Below are 26,393 nucleotides of genomic sequence, written 5' to 3'. Positions count from 1 at the left end.
AAATGGTTCATCTCCTCAAAAGTGATCTAAGGTGCAATGATTTCTCATTCAATATTCTCGCTTGCTATGCCTAGAAACCAGGCCTGAAACATGAAACACAGTCATTATCTTTCTACACTTATCCTAGACACCTAAAATACTATTAGCTATTTGTGTTCACTTGGCCAGTAGCTGAGAGGTGAGATACATTACTTTGTGATGTGGTTAGTAAATTTAGACCACTCATAAGACTTTGAAATAGAACCATGCACTTCTGATCCTTCATCTGCTGCTGTACTTTCTAAATTCTATGTTTTCATATCGCTTTGGATGAAAGTGTCTGCTAAATGAATAACATGTGTAATGTTTATATCTTTCCACAAACCCAATTCACCCAGTTCCACACAAGTTATTTTCAACAATATCAATAGTCTGCATTCTTAGAGGCAGTAAAAGATGCAGTAATCATTTATTTTGTCCTGAGTCTGAGCTCAGTGTAAACGCTGGAGGGCCTGTTGGATGTTGTCTGGCTGTAGTTCTGCCTCCCCTAGGCCAGACTGAGTCCCTGGGTATTGTATTGGAGGCCCCTGAGATTACATTACAGATAGAGATGGAAATCAAGGCTCCTACAGGACAGGGGCACCAACATAATATTGTTGTTCAATAAGAGCGAGTCTCATTCCAGAGAGGAATTTTTGTATTTTGGTTGAGCCTTCCTAGGATATTGCTGTGCCATATAAGGATTATACCGCTAAGCATTGCTGTGGTTGCTTACATGATGTATTTCTTCAATCCGCAAAACAGTCAATGGTTTTTCTACAACAACAAGACAGATATCTTAACTGTGTGTGTGCGTTCATAAACAGACCCCACAAGGATAGTAAACTAAGAAAATATTGTGACATTTTCTTGCTACCCACAACTTTAAGTGTTATTTCTAGGGGGTTAGAATTACATTAAGGGTTGAGGTTAGAGGGGTTAGAGATAACACGATTCATAATGGGAGTGAATGGGTCCTCACAAGGATGGTAAAACAAACCTGTGTGTGAGTGTGTTTGTCTACGGCTGTGTGTTTGTGGTATGCATGTGTTTGTGTGTGGGTGAGTGTTTGTATGTGTGTGTGTGTTTAATTATGTGTGTGTAGCGTGTGTGTGGGCCTGTGTGTAACACATGTTCTCTGAGTGGCTAGGGGTCACAGTGGGCGATGCAGGGAGACGTGAGGCAGGACTGGTTCTCTGTGGTTCACACAGAGGAAATCTCATATTCCTGTCGGCCAGGAAGAATAAACATGTGAAACCACCAGAACCTGGCTCTGGGCCTGGACAGCTCTGACGCAGGGTAGCAGGGAATCAGCAATGTGATCACCCAGGCAAACTCTTTTTCCACCTAAAGTATACTTACAAAGTATAAGTACAAACTTGCTTACCAATATTAAAGTTGTCACTATGTGGATACACAAAATGAGTACATTTTAAGAACCCATCCAATTATTTAGAAAAAGTTAAATGTGATGAAAATAAATTAAGCTCTCATTTAACACATTCAGATTAGATTTAAGTATACTCTTTTTCCACTTGGGAACTACACGTCTGTCTGATGACTCCTATAAGGTGGTTTTCAGTGAGATTCTGTCAGCATTTTTCTCAATTCTCATTTTCACTTTGACTGTGCAATCTAAATTCAAAGTCATTACATTACGTGTTACACCGTCTGACAAAATATAGTGTACAATCTATACAATGTCTAGGCCATGATGCGTAAATCTATTTTGGTGGTATGTTGAGATGTTGGCTTGCATGGCCTCTTCACTATTCAGACTGGCAAAGAAATTCATTTGAAATAACACCTCTTTCCTCACTCAAGATTTGAAATAAAAACATTTAGCCAGTCTCAAAATGTCTTTGGTCTTTTCATGTGTTCTTCTGAGCGTTTTCCTCCGCCTCTCTGTTCTCTCAACACATCTGGATGCATTTATCTGTTATTCTCCACCTCCAATGTGGTCAACATCTGTCTGGCTGCATTGCATTGGGTGCTCATCTGCAGTCAACTTATGAATCACTACAACACTGTAGCAGACACACTGTGCTCTCTCTCTCTTTCTCTCAAACTCCCCTAATGATCTGCTGAAGACATCTCTTCTGCTGTCTCTCACTCGCTCTCTTTCATCTAGCTTTTTTTCTTGTCTTCCAGCAGGTCAGAGAGAAACCCAGTGTACAGACTGACAGTTTAGGAACCACAGGGTATGTGTGTTACCTAAGACTATGGATTTGCGTAAATCTGACCTCTGACCTTGTAATCTATGTTATTTAATCCCTGTGTAAGAGTATACCGACAGATTGATGATTGTGTTCAGAATAGCCTAGAGCTGACAGATGCTTGGGCTATAGATAGCAGCCATGAGTAAACTGTTGGTTGTTTAAGTCTCCTCTCCACAGACATTAACTTCATTATAACAACACAACAATTTTTTATAAATCACAAACAATGATGCAATGATGTCTGTCTACCTTTTATAAGTGTTACATTGAACTCTGAATTCCTATTTGATACATTTAACAGATGCTTTTATCCAAACTAACACACATGGGGGATTTGAACCCCCAACCTTTTGATCTGCTATTGAAAGCTCCACCACTGAGCTCAACCCGTCTCATTTGATATAGCTACACTAACCCTTCAAGTCCCATCCAGACCCTGGTTCCAGCAGTGAAACATCTGGACTAAAAGCCCAGTCTTCCTATTTTTGTCGCTGTGTACTTTAGTGTCTGTGGTGTAATGACAGCAGTTCATGTTACTGTAAACAAAGTGTCCGGCGACTCAAAAACTTGCCAGTTAGCCCAGGATGTTTCTGAGGTTGTTCTCATTGAGATAGGGAGGCCAGCTCAGCCACTTCTGACTCTCTCCACTTCTAACTTTACTTCTATACTCTTACCACCAATGGGGCTGTCCATACAAACTCTTTCATCCATGTATCTTTGTCTGCCTCCAACAGGGCTAGCAGATAGGAGCGCTCAGTCAGAGAATAAACACCACATGGTCAAATAAAAACATTCTGCCTTAGAGTTGATATTTATGAAGCATTATTGGAGCCAGGTTTCTAGTGGTGTGTGGAGGCTTTGTGCCCTGAAGGAAAAGTGTGTTGTGGTGTCTGGGGGTTTCTGGTTCCAGACCAGACAGAGGCACCAACACAGTCACCCAGGAAAATACAACTCCTCCTGGGCCAAATCACTGAACAAGACAGCCTCCTTCCGGCTTGCATGGGTCTCTGCACGACACCACATATTAAAGTAACAACATTAAGGTTGAAACGGGCCTGTGTCAAGTTACACTGAAGAACGTCAAGGTCTTTTTATGTTTGTGATTTTCACTTTTGTGAAACGAGGATGTCTTGAGACAAGTGTGGAATAAGGACACTTCCAAGTGAGACACACAATGAATGCAACATATTTTATATTCTTCATCGTAACTGTCACAACATGTTCATAGAGCACTTTAGTAGAGATAAAAGGACAGGTGATTGTGCTGCTGGAGCAATGCGAGGCCAGTGGTTTCCCTTTTGACGGCAGACGCCCGCGGTCCTCAGGCCCAGGAGGGCACCATGTGGTATCGTTTCAAAGCTTCAATAAACTTAAAAAAACAAACAAAAAACCCCACAAATAAATACTGTACAAGATCATATGTAATACTAGTTTTCAGAAATCACAAAAGATAATGACAGAACATTTACGTACATACTTTTAAAAAGTTAATACAGCATTTCTGGCGAGTTTTTCCCTTCACAAAAACACTAATATAAACAAATGAATTAACATGGGTACATTTTATATTCATACATACGGTATATCATTCGTATGCATTTATATATAGTGTATATTAAATAAAGTGCCTTCTTTTGAAAACTTACATTTCAAAATGTAAAGCATGCTTGCAGTACATTTCAAAATAGAATTCCTGAAAGAGGTTTTGAGCACAAACATGAAGCCAACAGTTTCAACAGAATATTCAACCGTGATTACATTTAATATCAACGTTTAAATTTCTTGCAAAACCACAAACAAAAGAGCATTGTTTCATTATCCTAACACGGCTAACGTTCTCATCCTCTCATCTCTCTGTGACCTCTGTGTTCTGTAGATGAGAACGTACGTAAGTGGTTGCTCTAACAGTGGTCCACAGGTAAAGTATAAGGACTAATCTTCATCACTGTCAGTGCCCCTGAGAAAACTGTAGAAACGCCCAAAATGGCTCCATGCGTTCAGAACACTGAGTACCAACAGTCTTTTCTTCTCAGATGTTGGTTTATCTTGACTGAAATGGCAGTCGCCTTGGACTGGTTGGTTGGTTCAATCCTAACCGGCCCCTTCAGGTTTTCCACAATCCAAGCATTCTACTTTAGTTAAACCTACTCAATCATCCCGTCCTCTTAGCAGCATAGTAAATTGTTATAGTTAGAATTGTACATTTCCCCCCTCAACTTCCTACATTTACATCACGTCATATCACATCATGCTTAAGTTCCACATAGTAAAATCATATCGGCCAGCCACAAAGAAATACCAAAACACTGACAGAAAGCTAGCAATGGAGGGCCATGCTTACATGCACACAGAATCACGGTATCAGACAGCGACACTCAGAAGGAGATCATGATGAGGCGCGACAGGTCGGCGAGCGTTATGACACGGCTTCTTCTGGTTTGTTCTCTTTCCGTTCCGTGAAAGCTCTGGGAGAGAGACGCTGCACCAAATCCTAACTTGAGGGGGAACCCCTCCACTCTCGTCTCACACAGGGATGAAACCACACGTCTGCACGCCAACATCTCCCATCTCAAGTTAGGATTGGGCCCAGGCCCCCGGGCTCCGCCCTGCTGGGTGCTGGTGGTGTGTTTTGGCTCCTCAGTACTCCCTGGCCTCCTCCAGCTCGTTCATAAACACGTCCTCGTGCGGGTTCTCCGGGCAGCCAGGGCCCTTGTTGGGGGGTCTCACGGCGTGGAACCGGCTCCAGTCCCCCTTGCACAGGATCCACGGGAGAACGTCCACCTTGAAGTGCAGCTCGGGGGAGAACTCGGTGCTGATGAGGTTGGGCGTTCCCGCGCCCTTCCCCCTTGTGATCAGGCGCCCGCGGTCGTCGTAGCAGCAGTGCTGTGCGGCGAGGGTCGTCACGTCGCCGGAGAGCGCCGAACGGACGCAGCTCCTCGCCGACGGTTTGTAAACGTCCAGGCGCTCCTTGGGGCCGCTGGCGTCGCGCCAACGGAAGGCGCGGCCTTGCTGCTCGTCGTAGATACTGACCACGGTGTAGGCGGAGGCGGAGGGGTAGGAGCAGGGGCAGGCCGGCAGTTCGGACAGCACCTGGCGCAGGTACCTCTGCAGGAAGTCGCTCTTGCAGTTGAGCCACTTCTCACAGCTGTCCACGTCTGGGGGGGGAGGACACAGGGGGCAAAGCGTCGCCCACGTCAGGGTTCGAAGGTCATTTGGAATTGATGTTGTTGTGGTTTGTAATGTGTTTGCCTGTGGTTACCTGTGCCGAAGGGTTCCGTTCCGTTCTCCATCTCGAAGGGGAAGGGTTCCACCACTGTGTTCACAGCGTCTGTCAGGAGAACACCAGATAGACAGTACTGTTAATGCACGGTGCCACGTCACTGAGATGTGGTCACATTACAGTGTAAATACAGAATGCCTGGTAAATACAGACTATTCCTTGACTCTGATCACCGAACTACCGTTAGAACGATTTCTGCTGTACTTTCTGCATGCACTCTTTGTACGTGGCTTGGATGAAAGCATTTGCTGATTGAAGACCAGGTTTGTCTCCTGGTCAGGAGCTCACCTGGGCAGGCCTCCACATCACACCTGGACGCCTCAGTCAGCGTGCAGGAGAACCCACAGGGCCTCGTTCTCTTCCTCTCTCCCTGCCCACAGGTGGCCGAGCAAGGAGTCCAGCTGGTCCACTCCTCCATCTCCTCCATCTCTGCAGGGACAGCGAGCAACACGTCATCTTCACTTCACTGAATTGATTTCTTCTATTTTACATTAATGTAACCAGATTTCGCTTTTCACCCATCTGCTTTTGTCCTGTCACTATATGTTTATGGTTCTGCAAGCCTTGATCTGACTGCTTTATGACAAAACATAGTGCCATTTAAAATGTGAGATTTATGGATGGGGAATGTGCTGCCGTGTCCTCTCTCGTCCTCCCCCCCCCTCTCCCTCCCTTCCCCCGCTGCTATCTTCACTCTCCCCTTCTTCCCTTTATTGTGCCGCTCTCTCCCCCTCCCTCTCTTCTCTCCTCTCGTCTGTTGTACTCTCTTCTCCTCCCTCTCCTCTGACCCCATCCCCTCTCCTCACCCCTCCTCTCCCTTCCCCTTCTCTCCTTTCGTGCCTCTCCTCTCCCCTCATCTCCCTGTCTGCTCCTCTCTTCTCCTCTCCCCTCCTTTCCCCTCACCCCTCCTCTCCGCCTCTCATCCCCCTCGCAGTGGAGCTGTGCAGTCAGAACTGAAGGCACGCTGCTCTTTTTCCCACCAGAGTAAACGAGAATTAAGAAAAAACAACAATAGAGGCGCAATGTTGTGCGCGGCCCTGAAAGCCCTCCGAATTCTTGAACCAGCTCAAAAGGGCCGGCCGTGTAGGGCTGGCGGGGTCTGGGGCCCGGAGGATGAAAGGCAAAGCCCGAAAGGCCCCTGTCATTCCCTGTTCCCAATCTGCCCTCTAATTGTCCGCAGGCAGTGGGCTGTTTAGTCCTGGGGAACAGCCTCTGGCTCCGGCTGCCATTAGCGAGTTTGTCGGGCCCATCTTCAAAAGGCCGGCCTCTGCAGCAAGCAGGACCAGTGTCGACTTCAAAGGCCCCCCGATCCAACAATACCCTGACGGTCGAGTGCTGACACTCTTTCCCTGCTCACCCGCTAAGTCAATCTCTTTCTCTCTTTCTCTTTTTCTCTCTCTCTCTCTCTCTCTCTCTCTCTCTCTCTCTCTCTCTCTCTCTCTCTCTCTCTCTCTCTCTCTCTCTCTCTCTTTCTCTCTCTCTCTCTCTCTCTCTCTCTCTCTCTCTCTCTCTCTCTCTCTCTCTCTCTCTCTCACACCATCAGTCTGCTCTTTTCGTCCTCCTCTCTCTCTCTCTCTCTCTCTCTCTCTCTTTCTTTCTACTTCTTCCTCTCTTTCTTTCCTCAAACTTGTTCTCTCTTCATGCACCTCAGACATTCTCAAACTCTTAAACTTCTAAAGGAGGATGGTGGGAGTCAGGTGGCTGAGCGGTGAGGGAATCGGGCTAGTAATCCGAAGGTTGCCAGTTCGATTCCCGTTCATGCCAACTGACGTTGTGTCCTTGGGCAAGGCACTTCACCCTACTTGCCTCGGGGGAATGTCCCTGTACTTACTGTAAGTCGCTCTGGATAAGAGCGTCTGCTAAATGACTACATGTAAATGTAAAGGTCCAAGACTGTGGATTTAGAAGTGCCCCTGACCTCAATGAGTGTGTGGGTGATCAGTAAGCGACGTCAGTGATTCTCACCGTAGTAGCTCTGCGGAGCGTCCCAGCCCTCATTCCAGTCACTGTCCCAGTCCTCCGCCCCCCGGCTGGGAAGGGGCTCCTCGCTGCCGTACTCCAGGGGGTAATCCTCCTCCTGCTCCTCCTCAGTCACGTCCTCCAGACCTGAGCGACCCGTGCCGTCTTCGTTGGAGTCGGCGTCCGTGTAGCCCCAGAACAGAGGCCAGAACAGTTTCTTCCCCCCCAGCAGCTCCACCATGGAGGAGGAAGAGGAGGAGGAGGAAGAGGAGAGCCAGTCTTTATCCTTGGCTAGATCCATCTCCCCCTCCATTTGAGGGTCGTCCACCACTTCAATGGTCACCTGAGAGGAGACAGGAGAGCAAGGGAGATGAGATGTTTGCTTTTGATCTGCAGTCGTACACTCTAACTACTGAGCTATAGCCTACCTATCTGTCTCTCCTTCTCTCTCTCTCTTCCTCTCTTAGAGAGGAAATGTACAAACATATATCATATTAAAGTTGTCATTAAGTACGTGAATTTGCAAAAGCAGTACACTTCCTATTGAGTAGAAAAAGATAAACATGATTCAAATTGATTGAGCACGCTGTCATTTAATACATTTGAATTAGATTTCAGTATGCTCTTTTTCCACTTGGGTCACCTGTATGTTGGGGTTCTGGGAGTTGATATCAGCGTTGGCCAGGTCTGGAAAGTTCTTGAGGTCCAGGACGAAGGGTTTGTTCTCCTCCTCGGGCGGCTGTAGGACTCCCAGGAGGTGGGGAGAGGGCAAGACCTCCAATGGGTGGGAGGGGGGCTGGGGCTGGGCCCCCAGGGGGTGGGGTGGGGATATGACCTCCAGGGGGTTTGCCGGAGGCTGAGGCAGGGCTCTCAGGGGGTGGTGCTGGGAGGGTGGTGGAGGCAGAGCCCCCAGGGGGTGGTGCTGGGAGGGGGGTGGAGGCAGAGCCCCCAGGGGGTGGTGCTGGGAGGGGGGCGGAGGCAGAGCCCCCAGGGGGTGGTGCTGGGAGGGGGGCGGAGGCAGAGCCCCCAGGGGGTGGTGCTGGGAGGGGGGCGGAGGCAGAGCCCCCAGGGGGTGGTGCTGGGAGGGGGGCGGAGGCAGAGCCCCCAGGGGGTGGTGCTGGGAGGGGGGCGGAGGCAGAGCCCCCAGGGGGTGGTGCTGGGGTGGGGACCAGCGTCTCTGCGGCCTGTGGTCCTCTGGCAGCAGACTCTGCACCTGGTTTTGTTGCTCCAACACCTGATTCTGCTGCTCCAACACCTGGTTCTGCTGCTCCAACACTTGGGGGTTGTGAAGGACCCTGTTGTGGTGGAGCTGATGTGCCTGAAGAAAAAATCCAAATGATCACGTTTGATTCCCTGGAACAGATGCTTTTATCCAAAGCAACGCACAAAAAGGGCATGTAGACAGTACAGCAGGAGATCAAGGATCAGAAGTAGACAGTTCTACGATATTTTGGCGGTCAGAGAGGAGGAACGGTTTGTATTATGATGAAGATCAAAAGGAGTCTAGAGGCTGTGTAATCTGCTGAGACATGTGCAAGGCAGATCGTTATGTCATGTGTGAGCAGTAATGACAGCCCAGTGATGACTCAGGGGGAAATAACTACTGGTATGTAGCTTGGTGGAACAACACACCCTAGCAACCTGTTTGATGGTCAGTGTAATGACTGGCTTAATGAATCCAGAAATAGATATGGTACTTGTGCCAGTAAACGCAGGAGTTTTTTTTCAACATGGGGCTCTTAAAAACATTGAGGATAGTGACCAACTGACCAACCCCCGGACATGTCTCTGTTTTCCCACAGCAACTGTGGCACCCAGGCCTTTTGACAAAGACAAGTCTGTGCCAGGATGTCCTATTCTAATGAGAGGGACTGGGGGGTGACTGGCGGAGGCTGAGGGAGGGTGAGGGAGACTAGGGGAGTCTGGGTTAGGCTGGGGGAGATCCGGGAAGGCTGTGGGAGGCTGAGGGAGGCTGGAGGAGATCAGGGGAGAAGGTGGGAGATCGGGGTACTGCTTGGGACCCTTGGGTAGATTGTCCTGACTACCAGAACCTGCTCTGTGACCTTTCGTCCTCTGCCACGTCCTTCTCACATTCAGGCAGAGGTCAAGGTTCATACACCCTGACTGACTGAATAGTTGGGGCTAGAGGCTTGGAAGAGTGTAGGGGTGAAGACATCGTATCCTCGGAGTTATGATTGAACACTATCCAGAGATTTGTAAGCCTCTAATTCAGACCAGGGGGGGTCGGTCTTGCTCAGTGGTAGAAGGTTTCACTGCAGATCTTGAGGTCGGAGGTTCTAACTGCCCTCCTGTATGTCGCTTTGGATAAGAGTGTCTGCCAGACAAATACAATTCAGTAATTTTGTTCAAACCAGCCCTCTCCTTCCTGTACTGTCTCACCAGATCAACAAAACTGCCCAACAACATGACAGTCGCTAAGACCTGGGGCTGCGTCATCCTCAGGTCTGCAGTATGGTGGCATTTAACACAATGAAGCTGAGAGACAAAACCCTTTACGTGTGACAAAACGGTTGAGAGTCTGCGGTGTTCGAGAACCTGGAACAAAGCGTTCCGGCTTGCTGTCACACCAGAACCATGAGACCTTCCGGTCTGAACCATTAGCGTTTCCAGGAGCATTGCTATGGACACCAACGTTAGGAACACCAGACTTCTTTCCTCATCCCTTCTTTTGACTAATCTGGACACTACATTCAGTGAACTCTGGATCCATTTAGGGCTGACAGTGACACACATTCAGCTGAGAGAGGAGGTTGATCTAGTCACAACGGCCACAGCGCTGTTCAGGAGTCGGGGTGGTGGTGGGGGGGTAAAGATGGTGTTGCGGGGATCGGGGATGGTGGTAGAAGGGGGGTCAGGTCATGGTGGGGGTGGTTGGGGGGTTGGTGAAGGGGTTGGGCAGGGGAGTCGGGTCACATGGGGGGGTAAGTGGCGTAGCAGCCCTGATTTATGTGGCCACAGATATATCAAAGGGGTTCTACACTTGGCTGTTTCCAAACCATTACAGAAGAACAATAAACCATGAGGCCTCTTTGATCGCCTCCGCCCTCCCTCCCAAACGTGGAAAAAAAGTAAAAACAAAGCAAACTTGTAGGACGGATAGAGAGCGGGTGAAGGGGGGGGGGGCACGCACACTCCAACCTCCCCTCACTCCGAGATGAAGGAAACCAACAACAGGAAATTCCACATTAACACAGAAAAGCTCCAACGTAAACAATGGGAGAAACGACCTCTGACCTCGTTCCAGTGTGAGAGCTGCTGAAGGGTTGTCCTGGTTATGTAAGGCTCTCGCTGTTGTGCTGCTGTACTGTACTGTACTAAGGACTTATCACACCCTCCCCCCTCCCCCTCCTCCCACCCATTTCCCCTCTCCAACCTCCCCTTCTTCCCAACCCTCCCCTCTCTCCCCCCTCCCTCCTCTCTAACCTCCCCACTCTAACATCCTGCTCCTATCACACCCTCTGACCTCCCCCTCCTTTCCCCCCTCCCTACTCCCCTGTACCACATCCACCTGGTCAGTGGGAGAGTTGCACAATCACCATGGGTCCAATCTTAGCCCAGAACGCACAATCCTTTACCCCATTATGGTATCTCCTGTTTCTCTCTCAAACTCTTCTCTCTCTTTCTCTGTCTCTCTATCTCTTCTCTCTCTGTTTCTTGTTCTCTTTCTTTGTTGCTTTCTCTCTCTATCTCTCTATCTCTCTCTCTCTCTCTCTCTCTCTCTCTCTCTCTCTCTCTCTCTCTCTGACATACATCAGTCAGGCCTAAATAGATCAACTTAAAGAAGCATCCAGTACAGCATGACACAGGAAATAGAGTTTCAAAGTTAGGGTGTAAGAGCATATCTCCCCCTGGCTTGTTTTCTTTCTCTTATTCTGATTTGGACCAGAAAAATGCACATGTCACTGTGTGTGTGTGTGTTTGTTTGCCTGTGAATTATTATAGGTGTTCAATAAAAACAGAGATGTGTATGTTTGTCACAGAAGTACCATTTTGAACATGAAAACGAACGTAACAAGTAGTGTCAATTCTACGAATATTCACACCTGCAACATTTTAAACAAAAACTAACAAAAAAGTAAGCTCATCTAGATGCATATTCTATGATAGATGCCATCTAGATGCATGTTATATATTATACTATAGCGTAATGTATAGTAAGTTTTCTTACCTGTAACGACACTCCGTTGTTCAGCTTACTTGCAACATTATTGTGCTTCGTGGGAAACCCACAAACGGAATTAAATAAAAGTATTATAAAGATGAGGAAAAGCATCAAGATCTTCCCGCCGAGATTACACATTCTCCACAGACGGGACCACTCAGGGCTAACCGGTAGAATATGCGGGTCCTCAGAACTAGCTAACGATTTCTTTAGTTCTCGATTTTTTGGTGGTAGAAAAGTTGTTTTCTAGCTATCATATCTTCTCTACTTGGAAGTTGTTTCTGGATGAGTGAAGTATTGACCTCCGGCAGACATGAAGTCTAAAATTTAAATTGATGCGCTCTTATGTCCTAGGGTGCCCGACGCACTATACCCGCACCAACTCGCCACAAATCTCAAGGTAGTTTCTCTGATCTGCCAGTGCCGCGCGCTTAGCTCGGTGTCTGTCGCGCTTCAAGTTTCCCCAAACAAGCTAATGAGAGCTATAAGTACCAAATCCTTCAAAGTGCCCACACAGTTCTCCCGTCCGCACCGTTGCACGTTTGTTCAACTACTTAAGGATGCGCCGACTCATTTCACCGTGGGTGGGTAGTTTCTTCCAATACATCAACATCTGGAGTTTAGACGCCGTACGCGTTTCAACTCTGACGCTATAATACCCGATTTGAAGCGCGTTATCCACGCAGGTTACGCATCCCAGAGACAGTCGCTTCTGGTGGCGGCCCGCTCACTCACGAAACTGAGAGCGTGAGGAGGTCTCTGCAGATAGCTACAAATCCACACATTTTCACTCATTCGGGTATATTGTCAACACTGTGTCTGGGTGTGTGTAGAGAAAGATACTTTAAAGACACTTCTGCTAAATGACTAAATGTAAAGAGCCCGATACAAAGAAATACCGATTTTATTCTTTGTTTGAACTGCATGGACATCAAATTTGCAACAAAAAGGCTTAGAGTGTGTTATTTTCAACCCAAAGAAATTAAACTTGCCAAGAGAAGAAACTGACGTCTCAAAGAATTACATAGTTGCCTAATTGTATATCACTTTGCAAAAGACGGACCAATAGCCTACCATCTAACTTTTTTATGCACTTTTGTTTTTGAATAGCCTTATTTAATTAGCCAAAAACATTCCTTATAAGCGAATGGTCATTTTGCTGACTGCAATCACATAGTTCTGAGTTGTTTTTAAGGAAGATACTGACAAAGACCAGTTTGGAGTGTCTTTGGCGACAGTTGATGACAATGCTATTTCATTTCAGGTGATGCTGAAAAAATGTCACTGCTGCAATGGTAAAACCATTAGGCCTACCTATCAACAATTAATAACGTTAATATGCAGTTTTAATTATTTGAAAGGAATGATCACGTCTGGAACTCAACCCGAGCTTTAAGTCTGAGAAGCACAACAAATGTCTATTTTTTCGATTTCCATTGCAAAAGTGAAAAGCGATAAGCACACAATCAACCGTTGACAATGACATGTTCTCAAATTTGAAATGAACTTGGATGTGTCAACATTTAAAATCAAACAGTCACAACAAAACAACGAAGCAGAAACAGACCAACACTAACTGGAATGCCATTCAATAAGATCATAGTTAATCAAACAGTTGCAAAAAAAAAAATGTTCATCAGCACGGACTTCTGATTGGACAACGAATACGTCATAACAGCATTAGTCTACTATGCCTGTCAGTATGCGCACACATTCAGAGTTCCCCAACAACGTTGGTACACTAGATCAACATTTGGCAGCTGCTTTTAAAATAAGGAACTTTCATCAGGCAAGCTACTGAATAACAAGGGCATAAACAAGAACTAAAACTAGCTGAACATCAGAGTGGTGTCACATAATATGCAGCCTCTTCATGCGTTCAGCATGGGCGCTCGGTATTAGCTTGTCATTTTGTTAGCTTGGTAACATCGACGCTGGTTACCGATACGCGCTTGAGAAAGGAACATAGATGGTGCAGTTAAACTTTAAAGAAATTATAAGGACACTGGGCTCATGTTTTTTTGAGTGCAGTCATGAACACTTAAGGCTAGAAAGTCACATTCGTAGAAAAAAAAAGCATAAAAATATATTCTGAGCGCGTTCGCTTTCTGCTGCTCTTATCTTTCTAGATGTCTCTAATCTCGATTCTCCGTAATATCACAGAATATATACACATACTTTGGTAAGAGACGGAACACACGGACATGGTAGTATTCAAGTAACATATTGATTAGAATACAACCTTTTAAAGCCAATTCAAAACCGTTTCTTGATGAAGCTTATCTGAATTCCACGTTTTTAGTAGTTTTGGGAGTTCAACCAACGTGAAAGTTTTTCGCGTATATCTTCGCGTCTAGTTTACTCGAATTGGTTGAACCAATAAATGTCATAATACATATTTATACTATAGTACAATAAGGTCCATGTACAGTGTATTTAACCCAGTAACTACTTAGTTACTATAGTGCAGTAAGACACAGGGTGCACACAGTTATTTCTTAACATTAGGACCAAAACAAACAGTATAAGTTAAGATAGAAACAGACTTTACACACAAACACACACACTTTAAAATGACAGAAATTAAGACATGGGTGACCTTCAACTTGGACAAGGTACGAGGTACTGGGTGGTGGTGTAAGTGGTAAGGCTGGGAGTGGAGGTAGTAGAGGGCGTCAGGGTGCGAGCCTAGGTGCTGGGTAGTAGGGGGGAGGTGGGGTCAGGGTTAAGGCTGGGAGAGAGGGTAGTACAGGTGGTTAGGGTGGCGAGGTGGTTCATTGGAAGGACAGGCTCTGGGAAGAGCAGCAGCTCTGAGAGGCTGGAGGTCGCTCCTCTCTGGAGTACTTGAGCTGCAGCAGATCCCCCACCTCCGAGATGGCCGCCAGAGCCTGATGGAGACAGACAACACTGGTTAATCATAACCATAACAATAATGTGTTCTCATCTCAAGTCACCACAGCACAGGGGGATTTCAACCCGTGATCAAATCCTATCCTCTGTTATTCTACATGAAGCACAGTCCGCAAACAAGATGAAAACAGACTGCTGAATGATTGTTGACTGCTGAACATGATTATTTACATTGTGTTCACTTAGCAGACCCTTGTATCTCAAGCGACACACAAACAGTGCATGTAGAGAGTTTGAATATCGTCATCTCACATCAGTGACGTGAGTTAAAAGCAAGTTGAGATTCATCCTGATTGTTCTGTGTGTCTCTAAACAACCAGGAAAGATTTTCGGACTAAAGGTGTACAAGAAAATCACATCAAAACCACACAACTCCTTTTCTTACCATAGGAGACCTTATCTACGCTGCATGACACATGGAAACTATTTACCTCCCCTCCCTCCCCCTCTCCCTGATTCCAAAACTGGAACCAGAGAGCACGGTTTTCCAGATAAGCAAAAAGAGGCTTCTTGCATTCAACAAAGCAGAAGACGATGTGCTTTAAATGACCTATTAAAACATGGCGCTGACAAGCTCTTCAGAGAGATGAATGAAGTGTTGCTGGGGAGAGGCAGCACACCCCAAATAAAAATCACAACTGATTTGAATCTAGCCAGAGATCCAGTGCTGCTCTTTCAAGTCTCAACTCGGCCCCTGATGAATCTGACATTGAGAAGCCGTACTGACGACACACACCTGCTACATATCAACAATCTGAAGGCAGGCCTCACTGGCTGCTGGGAAACTTCTCGGAAGAGAAGTGATTAGTTGTCAGTACATGCCTTTCGTTTTTTTTATTGAATGCATTTCCCAATGCAATCGTGCTTTAAGGCAGGATGGTTATAGCTAATGGCTAACACAGGTTTGAAACTTTGGGTATATGAATCGGGACCAAAATAGATGCTGTTTGTAGCAGGGATGAAGTCAATGTGACATGTTCTGCCTGTTGAGTCAGTGTCTGGTGTCAGGCATCATGGACAGACAGATCTCACCGTATCCAGCATCTCTCTGGTGTGTGAGGCCGACACGCAGAAGCGCGCCCTCGACTCGATGATTGGCGTCGCTGGGAATCCCACCACCACGGTTCCAATGTTCCTCTTCACCATCTCCCTGCCAAATGCCCTGCAGCACACACACACACACACACCCTACTGTCACACGCACACATTGGGTTGTGTGTGTAGGTGTGTGTGGATAGCTTGTGCGTGTGTGTGACAGCAGTGTGTGTGTGTGGGTAGCGAGTTACCCACCCTATCTTGGCAGGCATGTACAGCATCAGGGGGACCACGGGGGAGTCGTCGTTGCCGTAGATGATGAAGCCGTCCTCTCGCAGCTTCCTGCGGAAGTAAGTGGTGTTCTCCGACAGCTGTTTCAGCCGCTCCGCACCTGGCAACCACAAGAAGAGGTTCATTACACCGCTGACCATGCCCCCGGACCCACCAGCCAGGCATGCACAGGATCTCCCCACGTGCACACACTCTGGGCAGTTACTTTGTACACAGTAGGGAGTTGGGCGATACAAGTTCATTTTCCTATCCACAATCATCACTGCTTTAATTGATCGAGTGATTGCCAATATAGGCCATTTGGCAATTTACGGGTAGCTGTGTGACGGACCTTAGTTGATCAACACTGAACAACACACGAGTTTAGCAGCGACAGCAGCAGCCACCTCAACTGCAAGAGGCCAAGTCACCCTGCCATCAATCTTAAATGATTTTGTAAAACAACACATGCACATAATATATATTTACATTAAATAACGAAAACAGGCGATGGATTCAGTCCACTGGATCTGCACTGTGGATAGGTCCACTGTGGGGAGGCTTTGCACTGCGCCGCATTGCGCCGCATTGCGCCGCTCTGATTCAACGTGCAGGTCGCCAATGCCAACAACAACCAGCGGTCCTGCGGTGTTGAAAAACACCTCCGAAAAAAACGTCTACTTCAAGGGCCTTCAGCTGCACTGCAGACACAACAAGTCTGAAATGAAATTCACATAGCGTTCTCATTCCGAGCACTGCAGAGTGATAAGTTGGAAGGGGTGGGGGGGGGGGGGCGGGAAAAAAAAAAAGCGAGACAAAGAGATTGAGGGAGATTTCTCTCCACTGGTTGGACATTCCTGTCATACTGAGATCTGCTCACATGAAGCTCTCCTCCCAGCTCGGGTCACATCCACGTGCTCGGTGCCAGCTTCTAACGAGCGCCGGACGTTCTGAACGTTCTTTACGGGGGAGGTCATCCTAGCGACATGACGAGACTGAGACGTTGTTTTATGGCAGGGTTGGAGGACAGGGAGCGCTAAGGTAAACATCTCCTCAGCCTCAGAGTCTAAGCGCAGGTAGTGCAAAGGTAGCTCTACCTTTGCTAACCTTGTGAGTCACAAGGACAAGAGGCTTCCTGCCAGTAGTCTCTCTCTCTGTGTGTGTGTGTGTGTGTGTGTGTGCGCGTGTGTGTAGGAATAGCCTTCTCTAACTGAGTCAAGCCCAGGCCTGACTAGCCTAGAACAGCTGTACAGATCCATGCTACCATCTAGTGGATGAACGTAGCATGACAGTGCCGGTACCAGACATGCCGTGCCCTGTTGGAGACAGACTGCGTCCTGAATCACATACTTTTACATTTATCTTTTAGTACGTACAGCAGCTGCCATTACAAAGTATGTACTATTGCATCTGTAATCATCAGGACATACTAGTCACATGACCGTGCAATGACCCATAGTGGTTCCTATCAGTCCTATTGTTGTCTCCGTGGCTGAGGGCTTTGCTGCTGCTGATGGATTGTGGTTCAGAAGAACTCACCCAGCGACGTGCCGTCCTCGCCCATGATGATCCTCATGGAGGTGATGATCTGCTGGGCCACAGGGGGCGACGTGGAGCTGGCGTACACCGCACTGTGGGAGTGGCTACGCAGGAAGCTGATCAGCTCCTGACAGGACGGGAGGAGGAAGCGAGGGAGGGAGCCGTCATCAGTTAACATGCTCGTTTATCTTTAAAACCAGATAATTCACCTGTAATAAAGTACATTCATGACGGAATCACATCCTGGATGATGACTCATGATGACCTTGAGATTCCTGTTCTTCTCTGGGTGTGTGTGTGTGTGGGGGGGTGATTAGAGGAGCATAAGGCAAACATGTCTCACCTTCTTCCCTCCGATGTATCCCCCTGCCGCGCCGAAGCTCTTGGTGAAGGTTCCCATCATGACGTCCACGTCCCTGGGGTCCAGGCCAAAGTAGTCGACCACGCCGCCCCCGCGGGGCCCCAGCGCCCCCACGCTGTGCGCCTCGTCCAGGTACAGGTAGGCCTGGTAGCGCTTCTTCAGGGCGATCACCTCAGGCAGACGCACAATGGAGCCCTCCATGCTGGGACACAGAGAGGAGGGTGAGGGGGGTTGAGGACACACACAAACACACACACACACACACGCCCTCCATGCTGGGACAGATGGAAAGATACACACATCAATATAAAGTGCCTTCCATGCACAAATCCTGTAATAATGCACTTGAAAAGATGTGGTTGTGACAAATGGCTCATAAACTAAAACCTGAACATGATATCTGGAGGCGTGTTCTCTAGCAGTAAGTGTTTCCTCCCCAAATCCCTAAGGATGCTTTCATCCATAACAACACATTATTGATCTATACTGAGTAGCAGGGAGCAGCCAGGGGTATTGAATACTTAGACTTGACACAGGAAGTACATTAGTAGGATCCCACGCAAGGCATGAAAGGACACCTTGTATGTGTATGCATGCGTGTGTGTACAGTATGCAGGGTTTCCCGCAGCACGTTTCAGTTAAGGCGGCCGCCTAAGCAACACACGCCTGCCTCCTTAATTACATCGTTATTTTTTTATACCAATATCCGCCGTTGTCCTGTTTTCTCCCTTCCAATCCAAACCGTGACCAACGCCAGTCTCCCTTCTCTGCAGAACGCAGTAGACTATCGCACAAACTACGCCCCCTCCCCCCCTGGCCTGACAGCAAACCCCACCCTATCACCTTAACTAACACATTTTCTGTGGGAAACCCTGGTATGTGTGTACATGCGTGTGTGTGTCTACCTGTAGATGCCCTCCACCAGGATGAGAATCTTCTTCCAGGGTCGGTGGGTTCTGGGCTGGCCGTGTACGATGGCATCCCTCAGCATCTTCTCCAGACTCTGCATGTCTAGTCGGAGAGAAAGGGATGAGAATGAGAGGAGGAATGGGAGTCAGATGGCTGAGCGGTTAGGGAATCAGGCTATTACTCAGAAGGTTGCTGGTTCGATTCGTGCAAAATGACGTTGTGTCCTTGGGCAAGGCTCTTCACCCTACTTGCCTTGGGGGGAATGTCCCTGTACTTACTGTAAGTCGCTCTGGATAAGAGCGTCTGCTAAATGACTAAATGTAAATGAGAGGAGAGAGATGGTGTAGAGTCTTTAGTGTGTACTGAATAACCTGTGTGTACTGAAGAGTGTGTGCTATCTAACCCCCCACATTCTGTATTGTGCAGTCCTGTGACAAGTGGGGGACTGGGCTTTGTATGGGAAAGTAAGAGTTTGATAACTCTGTCGAGAGTGTGTGTGCTGTTGGGTGCGTGCGTGTTGTTAAGTGTGTGCATGTGTGTGTAGAGACGGAGCGTGTACTTACTGTTATGCTTGAAGACACGGATGGTGGATCCTGACAGTCTGGCACCCAGCACCAGGGAAGCATGGTTCAACTCATCACTCAGGATCAGACAGCCCTGCAGACACGCCATGTGGCACTGGACATGTCAGACATCTCACCGTCTATCTTCCACATCCTACTGCATATCTAACTCGACATCTCCATTTCATACTGGATATCTAACTCTACATCTCCATTTCATACTGGATATCTAACTCTACATCTCCATTTCATACTGGATATCTAACTCTACATCTCCATTTCATACTGGATATCTAACTCTACATCTACATTTCATACTGGATATCTAACTCTACATCTTAGGCATCTCACTGCTCCTGACACTTGACCAGCATGCCCTGTCATCTGATGAATGAATGATTAATCCTGTTACGTAATCCTTGTGACAAGAAGGCATGAGAATGTCTAAAGAATTCATGACCTCCAGTATGTGACGTGACTAGCCTCTTTCCCCCTTCCTCCTTCCCCCCTCTCTGTCTGTCAGTGATTACTGGAAGGTACTGTGGAATTTCACTTCCTGTCAAAACAGAACCTAAGAACAGGAAGTGAAGAACAGGGGTTGGTGTGACTCAACGAGCCGGGCCCTTGCATACAGAATGTTCTAGAAGATGTCCCGAAGTTGTGGAACAGGATGAACCTAGAAATCCACAACAACTGAAAACCTGTTTCCTCAGACAGGATGTAGGCCCACAGCTAATATGTGGAACCATGTCTGGAAAAAGAGAGACAGAAGGAGGAAACAAAGGATTTTATACCTTTCCAGTTAGAGCAGGAATGTTCATGGAATTGGTGGCGAAACCCATGCCGAACACCATGGACGACTCCACACCCAGAAACCTGGCAACCAACTGCTCCAACTCCTCATGAACATCCAGGTTACCTGAACAAACAACAGCATGATGTCAGTATAGTAAAACCTTGCCATATTTGGAAACACTTTACATAAACAAACTTGAATTACTGTGACTATGTTGCAACACCTATACTATTTACATTGTAATGACATATTAACTTCTATGTAGCTATGCTTCATTATGGTTTAGCGCTACATGTTATTACAAAATTGAACCTTGGTATGAGGAGGTTGGGCTTTCCAGGGGTAAGTGGATGTCTACATTCATCTTGTTTAAATAACCTGCCCCTACACAACACTGCTAGGAAGGGTAGCCAACTACCATGTCAGAATCAGCTTCTTTGAACAAGTATGTGTACACATACAAGGAATTTGTCTCCGGTTATGGTTAGGCTTACTTACCCATCTCGTGGCGCGTGCTGGCCACGCCCACCCCGTACTTGAGCGTGGCGTTGGTGGCTGCGTCAGCGCAGGTGCCGATGTTTTCGGCAAAGCCCAGGTAGTTATAAGAGCCCATGTTGATGACGTCCTTCACCACATTGCCCGTGTGCCTGGAGAAGCAGAGACGAGTCAGAAACACACAGAGCAATAAGCTCCACAGGATGTGGTTAACTTGCAGGTTCAAATCCCCCCATGCTTGTATGTCGCTTGGGACAAAGGCATATACTAAATGAATATTACATAGATTAGCTCCAGGAACATTCCAATATTTCTTAAGACATTGAATCACCTACTGTGAAAAAATGTAAAAACATGCCAGAAATGTCTATTCAGTAGACCTGATGTTTCACCAGGGCCCTATTTGTGCTGTGTACTTTGTTACGTTCTTCAAACACATTCACAGTCTTGGGTTGTTGGCATGTGGACAAGACTGAATTATCAGACTCATTAACAGTTGGGTGTGAGAGGTGACTGGTTGCTGTGCTTTAGCGACGTTTCCACACAGCAGCATGTGACAGAGTCTGGTGGCGTCTTCTCGTTGTGGCTGGTCTGATCATTACAGGAAGGGACAATGACCTCGGGAGCAGGGGAGACATGCAGGCTGAGATTTGGCCATGACTCATTCAGACCTCAGGCAAAGTCTCATGAAAATATACCCACACACACAGACTCAGACAGACAGACAGACGGACGGACGGACGGACAGACGGTCAGACTCACTCAAAGGTCCAGTTGTAGTCATGAGACACCCTCTCCATCAGGTCCATCTTGGCCCCAGGAACGCTGCATATGGGCCTGTTCCAATTGTCCCTGATGCGCATGTACAGGTTCCTGGTGTAGAAGTTCTCAAAGTCCTGGTATAGAGGAACAAAGTCCTGGAGAGAGAAGACACATCATGGAGGGCTCAGATCACACAACCACTAGTGGATCTCAGCTTCCAGTATCCATTGTTTCTTAGATTGGCCAAACAACCAAAGATGTGACCCTTCGTCTAATGGAAGATGATATTTGACTAAGTGGGTTAAATTAGAGCAAGAATCATCACAGTAAAGTTAAATTAAGATATTTAATAACAATGCAAATTGTTGTATATTGTGTGTGTGTGTGTGTGTGTGTGTGTGTGTGTGTGTGTGTGTGTGTGTGTGTGTGTGTGTGTGTGTGAGAGAGATTGGGAGTCAGTGAGTCAGTGAGTGAGAGATAGAAAGCAGCAGGTGGAGGTGAGGAGGTGGAGGTGAGGAGGGGTGTACCTTCTGCTCATCCCTCTCCTGGGCCACGTGGTGGCTCTCGATCCTCCAGCCGCGCAGGAAGTCCCTCAGGTAGCCGAACACGGTGAGGATGCCGTAGCCCACGTAGGTGAGGACCGCCACCAGCAGCGGAGTCTCCTCAAACGACTCCACAAAGGGCTTGTTGTACAGGCTGGCGTTACGTACTGCATGGTTGTTCTGGAATGTTTTGGAAAAAAAACAGTTGTATTCAATTTCTGGATGTAATTCTTATTATTTTGACACGGTTCCTCACAGAAAAATATTGTGCGAGATACAGATTCAAATCAAAGGTCTGGACAAATGACAAATTCCACAGGACACAGAAGGGTCGTTTCAGAAGATATGGTACGCCTTAACTACACAAAGTTCTGACATGGGAGTCTAAAGGTTCATCTACAGGCTGAGCTCTCTCTCTCTGCTGCTTGAGGCAGCCGTCCTGCTGCTAGATAACTCTCTCATACTCTGCCCCTCAAGACGCCCAGTACTGTCGATGATTACCTCCCTTCAGGAGGTCACATACCGCACCTCCCAGATCACTGGTCAATGAGGGGGGGGGACCATAACCACCCAACCCTGGGTTAGGTCTGAAGGTTTATCTGCAAGCCTGCCTCTCCCTCTCTCCCTCTCTCCCTCTCTCCCTCCCTGCCTCCCTGCCTCTCCCTCTCCCCCTCCCCCTCCCTCTCCCTCTCCCTCTCCCTCTCCCTCTCTGTGTCCGGACAGCCACATTCCTGTCCAATAGCAACTCAAGTTTATGTTTGCATTTGTAACCGATTAAGAAAAGTTATGTCCATCTCTTCAGGAATAGTTTCATTCAGTTGAGTTCGGGGTTTTTAAGTATTAAGCAATCTGCAGATCGGAGAATCTAAACACTCTATACATGAATAATGACCACGCAAATCACAAAGTGTTGTTAACAAAATCTCTGAGGCATGAATGTCAGAATTTAGAGTAGAAAGGGAAAAACAAAGGATAGCAGGTGCTCGTAATTCCAAAAAACGGATTTCTTCCACAGTAACAAGTACTGGTTGAGTTTCATAGGAATGAATTGGTCTTGCACCTCTTCATAAGAACTAAACTTATAATAAATCATCTGAAGCTGCTTTTCAACTTCTCTATGGCCTGATTGTCCTCAGACCAAACGAGCCCAAGTCAGTCAGCCTTGTCACTCATTAAGGCCCTGGCTGCCTAGCAACCACATGTGACCCAGTCATGCCCCATGAAATACCGCAGTAGAGTAGAGAGAGACAGAGAAGAGTGTTTGATGTGTGTGTGTGTGTGTGCGTGTGCGTGCAGGTGTCTGTGTGTGTTTGAGGAAATTCTGAGTGTGTATCTGCATGTGGCGCAACCAACTTCAAGCCAGTTAGACAGGTTTCCAGCTCTCTAGAGATTGTGTGGGAAAACGCTCCTCTTACCAACGGGCCTTGCAGTCTGGGCACATAACAACATATTTGATCATTACAGGCCATCACAAGTTAAAACCGTCAGCTCCTATTTGAACAGGACTTGTTTACATCTTCAGAAAAGCAGACACACACCTTTTAGTCAATGAATAACCATAGCTTCTCCCAGAAAAGGTATTTCCTTTGTTAAGTCAATCAATGAGCTCCACCTGTGTTAGTTTATGAGCCAATAGCTGCAGTATCGCTGGCTTCAGTTATTAGTCACACCTGGGAGTGGTGAAGGACTGTATTGATTCACTTTGTTTACCTCTGGGCTCTTCCCACAAACACACAGGCACACCTCTGACCCTCGTACACACACACACATACGTCCAACAAACGCACACTCCCATCCTCTGGTTGCTTCTGCAAATCTAGAAGGAGGAGACAAGCGTGACATGATCTCCATCCCCTCCCTCGCCTGGACAGTCTGTCTAGGATCCTACTACCTACTGGATCTGATGTTACCTGTCCACTCCTAGTGAGTCAAAAAAAAAAAAACACCACCACAGACACACATTTCCTCCCCTTTGTGGGCCATTGAATCCCAAAGGGCCACTCCTCCAGCCAAAGGACATTTCTCCCATGAAGGACTGCTGGAGAGAGGGGGTGTCCAGAGGGAGGAGAAGCCTGGAGGCAGAAGATGAGGCTGGAAAGAGGGAGAGGCTGGAAAGAGAAGCTGGAGGTTAAGAGAGGCTGGGAGTGGCAGGTTGGAAGATAGGAGAGGCCAGAGGGGGTAGCTGGAGGGTTTGGATAGGCTTGGAGGGGTAGGTTTGAGGGACTATCCTAACAGAAGCCTGACTGTGGGACAAAGTGCTCCTCTCCAGTTACCTTGCACAACAGCGCTGGTATTCTCCATGGTAATGGAGTGGTAGTGTAAACAGAGACCAGCCCACCTACACCACACCCCAACAACAGGCCGTGTTGGGTTACGGCTAGCTAACTACATCTTTCAGATCGGTTATCTTTCACCTGGTTGGGAGTCGCTGTAGATTAAGGAGTCAGAATGCTTCGAATATTCTGCTGGGTTATTAAAGTTGACAACCCTATCAGAAACCGGTTCCTCCAGGATTTCCTCGGAGCTCAGTACTCAAAAAGCAGCAGACGGTAATTTGGTAGCCAACTTTCATCGACTAGTTGTACTCGGTAGCTTCAAGTAACGGTAGTTTAATTTCTGTTCAATGTTAGCTACAGTAGCTAGCAAGACCCACTTAGGGTGTAGCTAATCATAAGGAAGTCAACGTTCCCTGTAAAACTATTTTTTTTCCCCGTCTAACAATGTTAGAAAAAACCTGTGTCTACAGGAATTACATGTAGCCTAGCTAGCTAAATAGATGCATTATTGCTCTACCCAGTCTCATCGTTTACAACGGGGCCTCACCTTATCTCTGGGTGGACGATACTTTTGCTGTTGAAAGAGACCCCGGTTATTCACGAAGTCCTTCCTCGATTTTTTCCCGTTTGTGGTCCGATGACAAGCGTCTCCATTTAACAGTTTATATGCCGAGCTTTCCGTCATATTTGTCCGATAAATGCGCCCGGATATTCAGATTTGTAGTCGCCTAACTTGTGTAATAGTGAAATCATGTATGGTCTTTCAAAGAGGCTGGTACTAACGGGACACCCACTGCTACATGATATTGCAGGAAATTCACGCCCCCGTTAACTTTATACGACCAATGGGACATTTTGACGTCAGCTGAAGCTGAATATATTAATTCGGGGCGGCGACGTGTCCCTATGCTTTAGCAGATTTACCATGGAAATAACCCATAATAACCTTCGCATATGGGGGTTGGTTTACCATTTATGCGTTTATTGAAAACTGTGAGAACCTTTTTTCCCGTGACGTAAGCACTCACCTGTTTATGACTCCATGCTGAACAAATGTCAAGGATTTCTACAAGGATAATCATAGCCTAGATTTTTTTCAGTGTGTAACGCCACAATTTCCAATCTATTAAATTGATATTTGCACAGGTAAATAAATGATTTGATGTTACTTATCAAACGTGTTCTAAAACCCCCTTAGTGGAAATAATGAGATTTTCTTATTTGTCCTTCGAACATTTTAGAATCTTTATCAAGCGGACGCTTTACCCAAAGTGACGTAAGGAAGAAAGAAAGAAAGAAAGAAAGAAAGAAAGAAAAAAACGTTATGTAAAAAAAAGTTATTTGTCAAACGTTGATCAATCGAGATTCTGTTAAATGTGAGAATCTGTTCTATTCTAGTCTTCTAGAGGGCGCTATTGGACCACATTTGGCCTATCTGATCTTATAACGGTTTATTAAAACCCATTGACTATCAATGGAATTGATCAACAAAGTGAAATCTGCGATGAAGACATCTAATCCAACAGTATGGATTTTATAACCTGAATATTTGGCCTTAAGGTTGTGTCTTTACAGTGTTACAATAGACTGCTAGGCCGAAATCCATGCTAACCAGATAAAGCAGATACGCTTTCCATCAAGAACCAGGGTAAACTCGAAGTGATTGTAAACAATGTTGTCTTGAGCTTGAGCATTGATTGGAATTGACTGAACTTGATGTTCTATCCACTAATGAATAATAAATTACTAACTTATGTTAACGTTTATTAGCATGTATCTAAATGTTATAGAGGATTGGTTATAAACTTCCATGACAGAGGGAGGGGAGGGGGGAAGGTAGGGAAGCCAGTTTAACTCATCATCTCGTTTAGGCTACATATATAATTTGAATAATAATTCGGACTGTCCTCACACAAACATATGAAACGCTTATTCACACACATCCATACTATTGAAAACTTACATCCACATATGTGGATATGTGAATGTCGAAAATCTTCGATTTTTTTTTGGCATCATTGATAAGTACTTGACTCTACTAACCTAGCTCTAGGCTTCTCTGTTCTTTCCTCCTCTCCTATCCTCTCCTTTCACTTCAAGTGTGACCTGTCGTCACCGCACTTAAGTCGTTTGAGGGGAGACAACAAGCCGTCTTTCCTTTAAACAGTTACTTCCCATCATTTCCGAAATTAAAGTATGACGTGTCGTATGATTTTGTAGTAGATCATAGATCTAGATCATAGATCATATATCTACTACAAGACAGAACACACACC

General features: G+C 46.7%; 2 protein-coding genes across 2 annotated transcripts; both read right to left on the bottom strand.

The window, feature by feature from the left end:
• Positions 1-3,430: 3,430 nt before the first annotated feature.
• On the bottom strand, positions 3,431-11,853 carry ism2b (isthmin 2b). Its single transcript, XM_067242007.1, has 7 exons — positions 11,666-11,853; positions 8,618-8,794; positions 8,120-8,251; positions 7,483-7,819; positions 5,806-5,946; positions 5,497-5,565; positions 3,431-5,392 (listed from the first exon to the last, which is right to left on the bottom strand). The coding sequence occupies exons 1-7, from the start codon at positions 11,795-11,797 to the stop codon at positions 4,875-4,877; spliced, it is 1,506 nt and encodes a 501-aa protein (XP_067098108.1). The 5' UTR covers positions 11,798-11,853; the 3' UTR covers positions 3,431-4,874.
• A 694-nt stretch (positions 11,854-12,547) lies between these two features.
• sptlc2b (serine palmitoyltransferase, long chain base subunit 2b) lies at positions 12,548-24,839 on the bottom strand. The gene is made up of 12 exons (XM_067241609.1): positions 24,665-24,839; positions 21,827-22,021; positions 21,300-21,454; positions 20,541-20,689; positions 20,041-20,165; positions 19,247-19,340; positions 18,680-18,785; positions 17,757-17,976; positions 17,414-17,540; positions 15,860-15,995; positions 15,602-15,731; positions 12,548-14,547 (listed from the first exon to the last, which is right to left on the bottom strand). The coding sequence occupies exons 1-12, from the start codon at positions 24,800-24,802 to the stop codon at positions 14,434-14,436; spliced, it is 1,689 nt and encodes a 562-aa protein (XP_067097710.1). The 5' UTR covers positions 24,803-24,839; the 3' UTR covers positions 12,548-14,433.
• Between the last annotated feature and the right edge of the window lie 1,554 nt (positions 24,840-26,393).

This window comes from Osmerus mordax, chromosome 8 (genome assembly GCF_038355195.1).
Source record: "Osmerus mordax isolate fOsmMor3 chromosome 8, fOsmMor3.pri, whole genome shotgun sequence".
Lineage (NCBI taxonomy): Eukaryota > Metazoa > Chordata > Actinopteri > Osmeriformes > Osmeridae > Osmerus > Osmerus mordax.
Note: the sequence above shows the minus strand (reverse complement) of the source record. Positions and strands in the feature narration are given on the sequence as shown.

What these genes read in the sequence shown, in the direction of transcription:
- ism2b (XM_067242007.1), bottom strand. Translation starts at nt 11,797, where the DNA reads ATGTGTAATCTCGGCGGGAAGATCTTGATGCTTTTCCTCATCTTTATA. An exon ending in CGCTCCGCAGAGCTACTACG is followed by an intron (nt 5,947 to 7,482) that starts GTGAGAATCACT and finishes CTGTCCCTGCAG; the next exon opens with AGATGGAGGAGATGGAGGAG. An exon ending in AACGGAACCCTTCGGCACAG is followed by an intron (nt 5,393 to 5,496) that starts GTAACCACAGGC and finishes CTCCCCCCCCAG; the next exon opens with ACGTGGACAGCTGTGAGAAG.
- sptlc2b (XM_067241609.1), bottom strand. Translation starts at nt 24,802, where the DNA reads ATGACGGAAAGCTCGGCATATAAACTGTTAAATGGAGACGCTTGTCAT. An exon ending in CAGCACGCGCCACGAGATGG is followed by an intron (nt 20,166 to 20,540) that starts GTAAGTAAGCCT and finishes TTGTTTGTTCAG; the next exon opens with GTAACCTGGATGTTCATGAG. An exon ending in CCGTGTCTTCAAGCATAACA is followed by an intron (nt 18,786 to 19,246) that starts GTAAGTACACGC and finishes CTCTCCGACTAG; the next exon opens with ACATGCAGAGTCTGGAGAAG.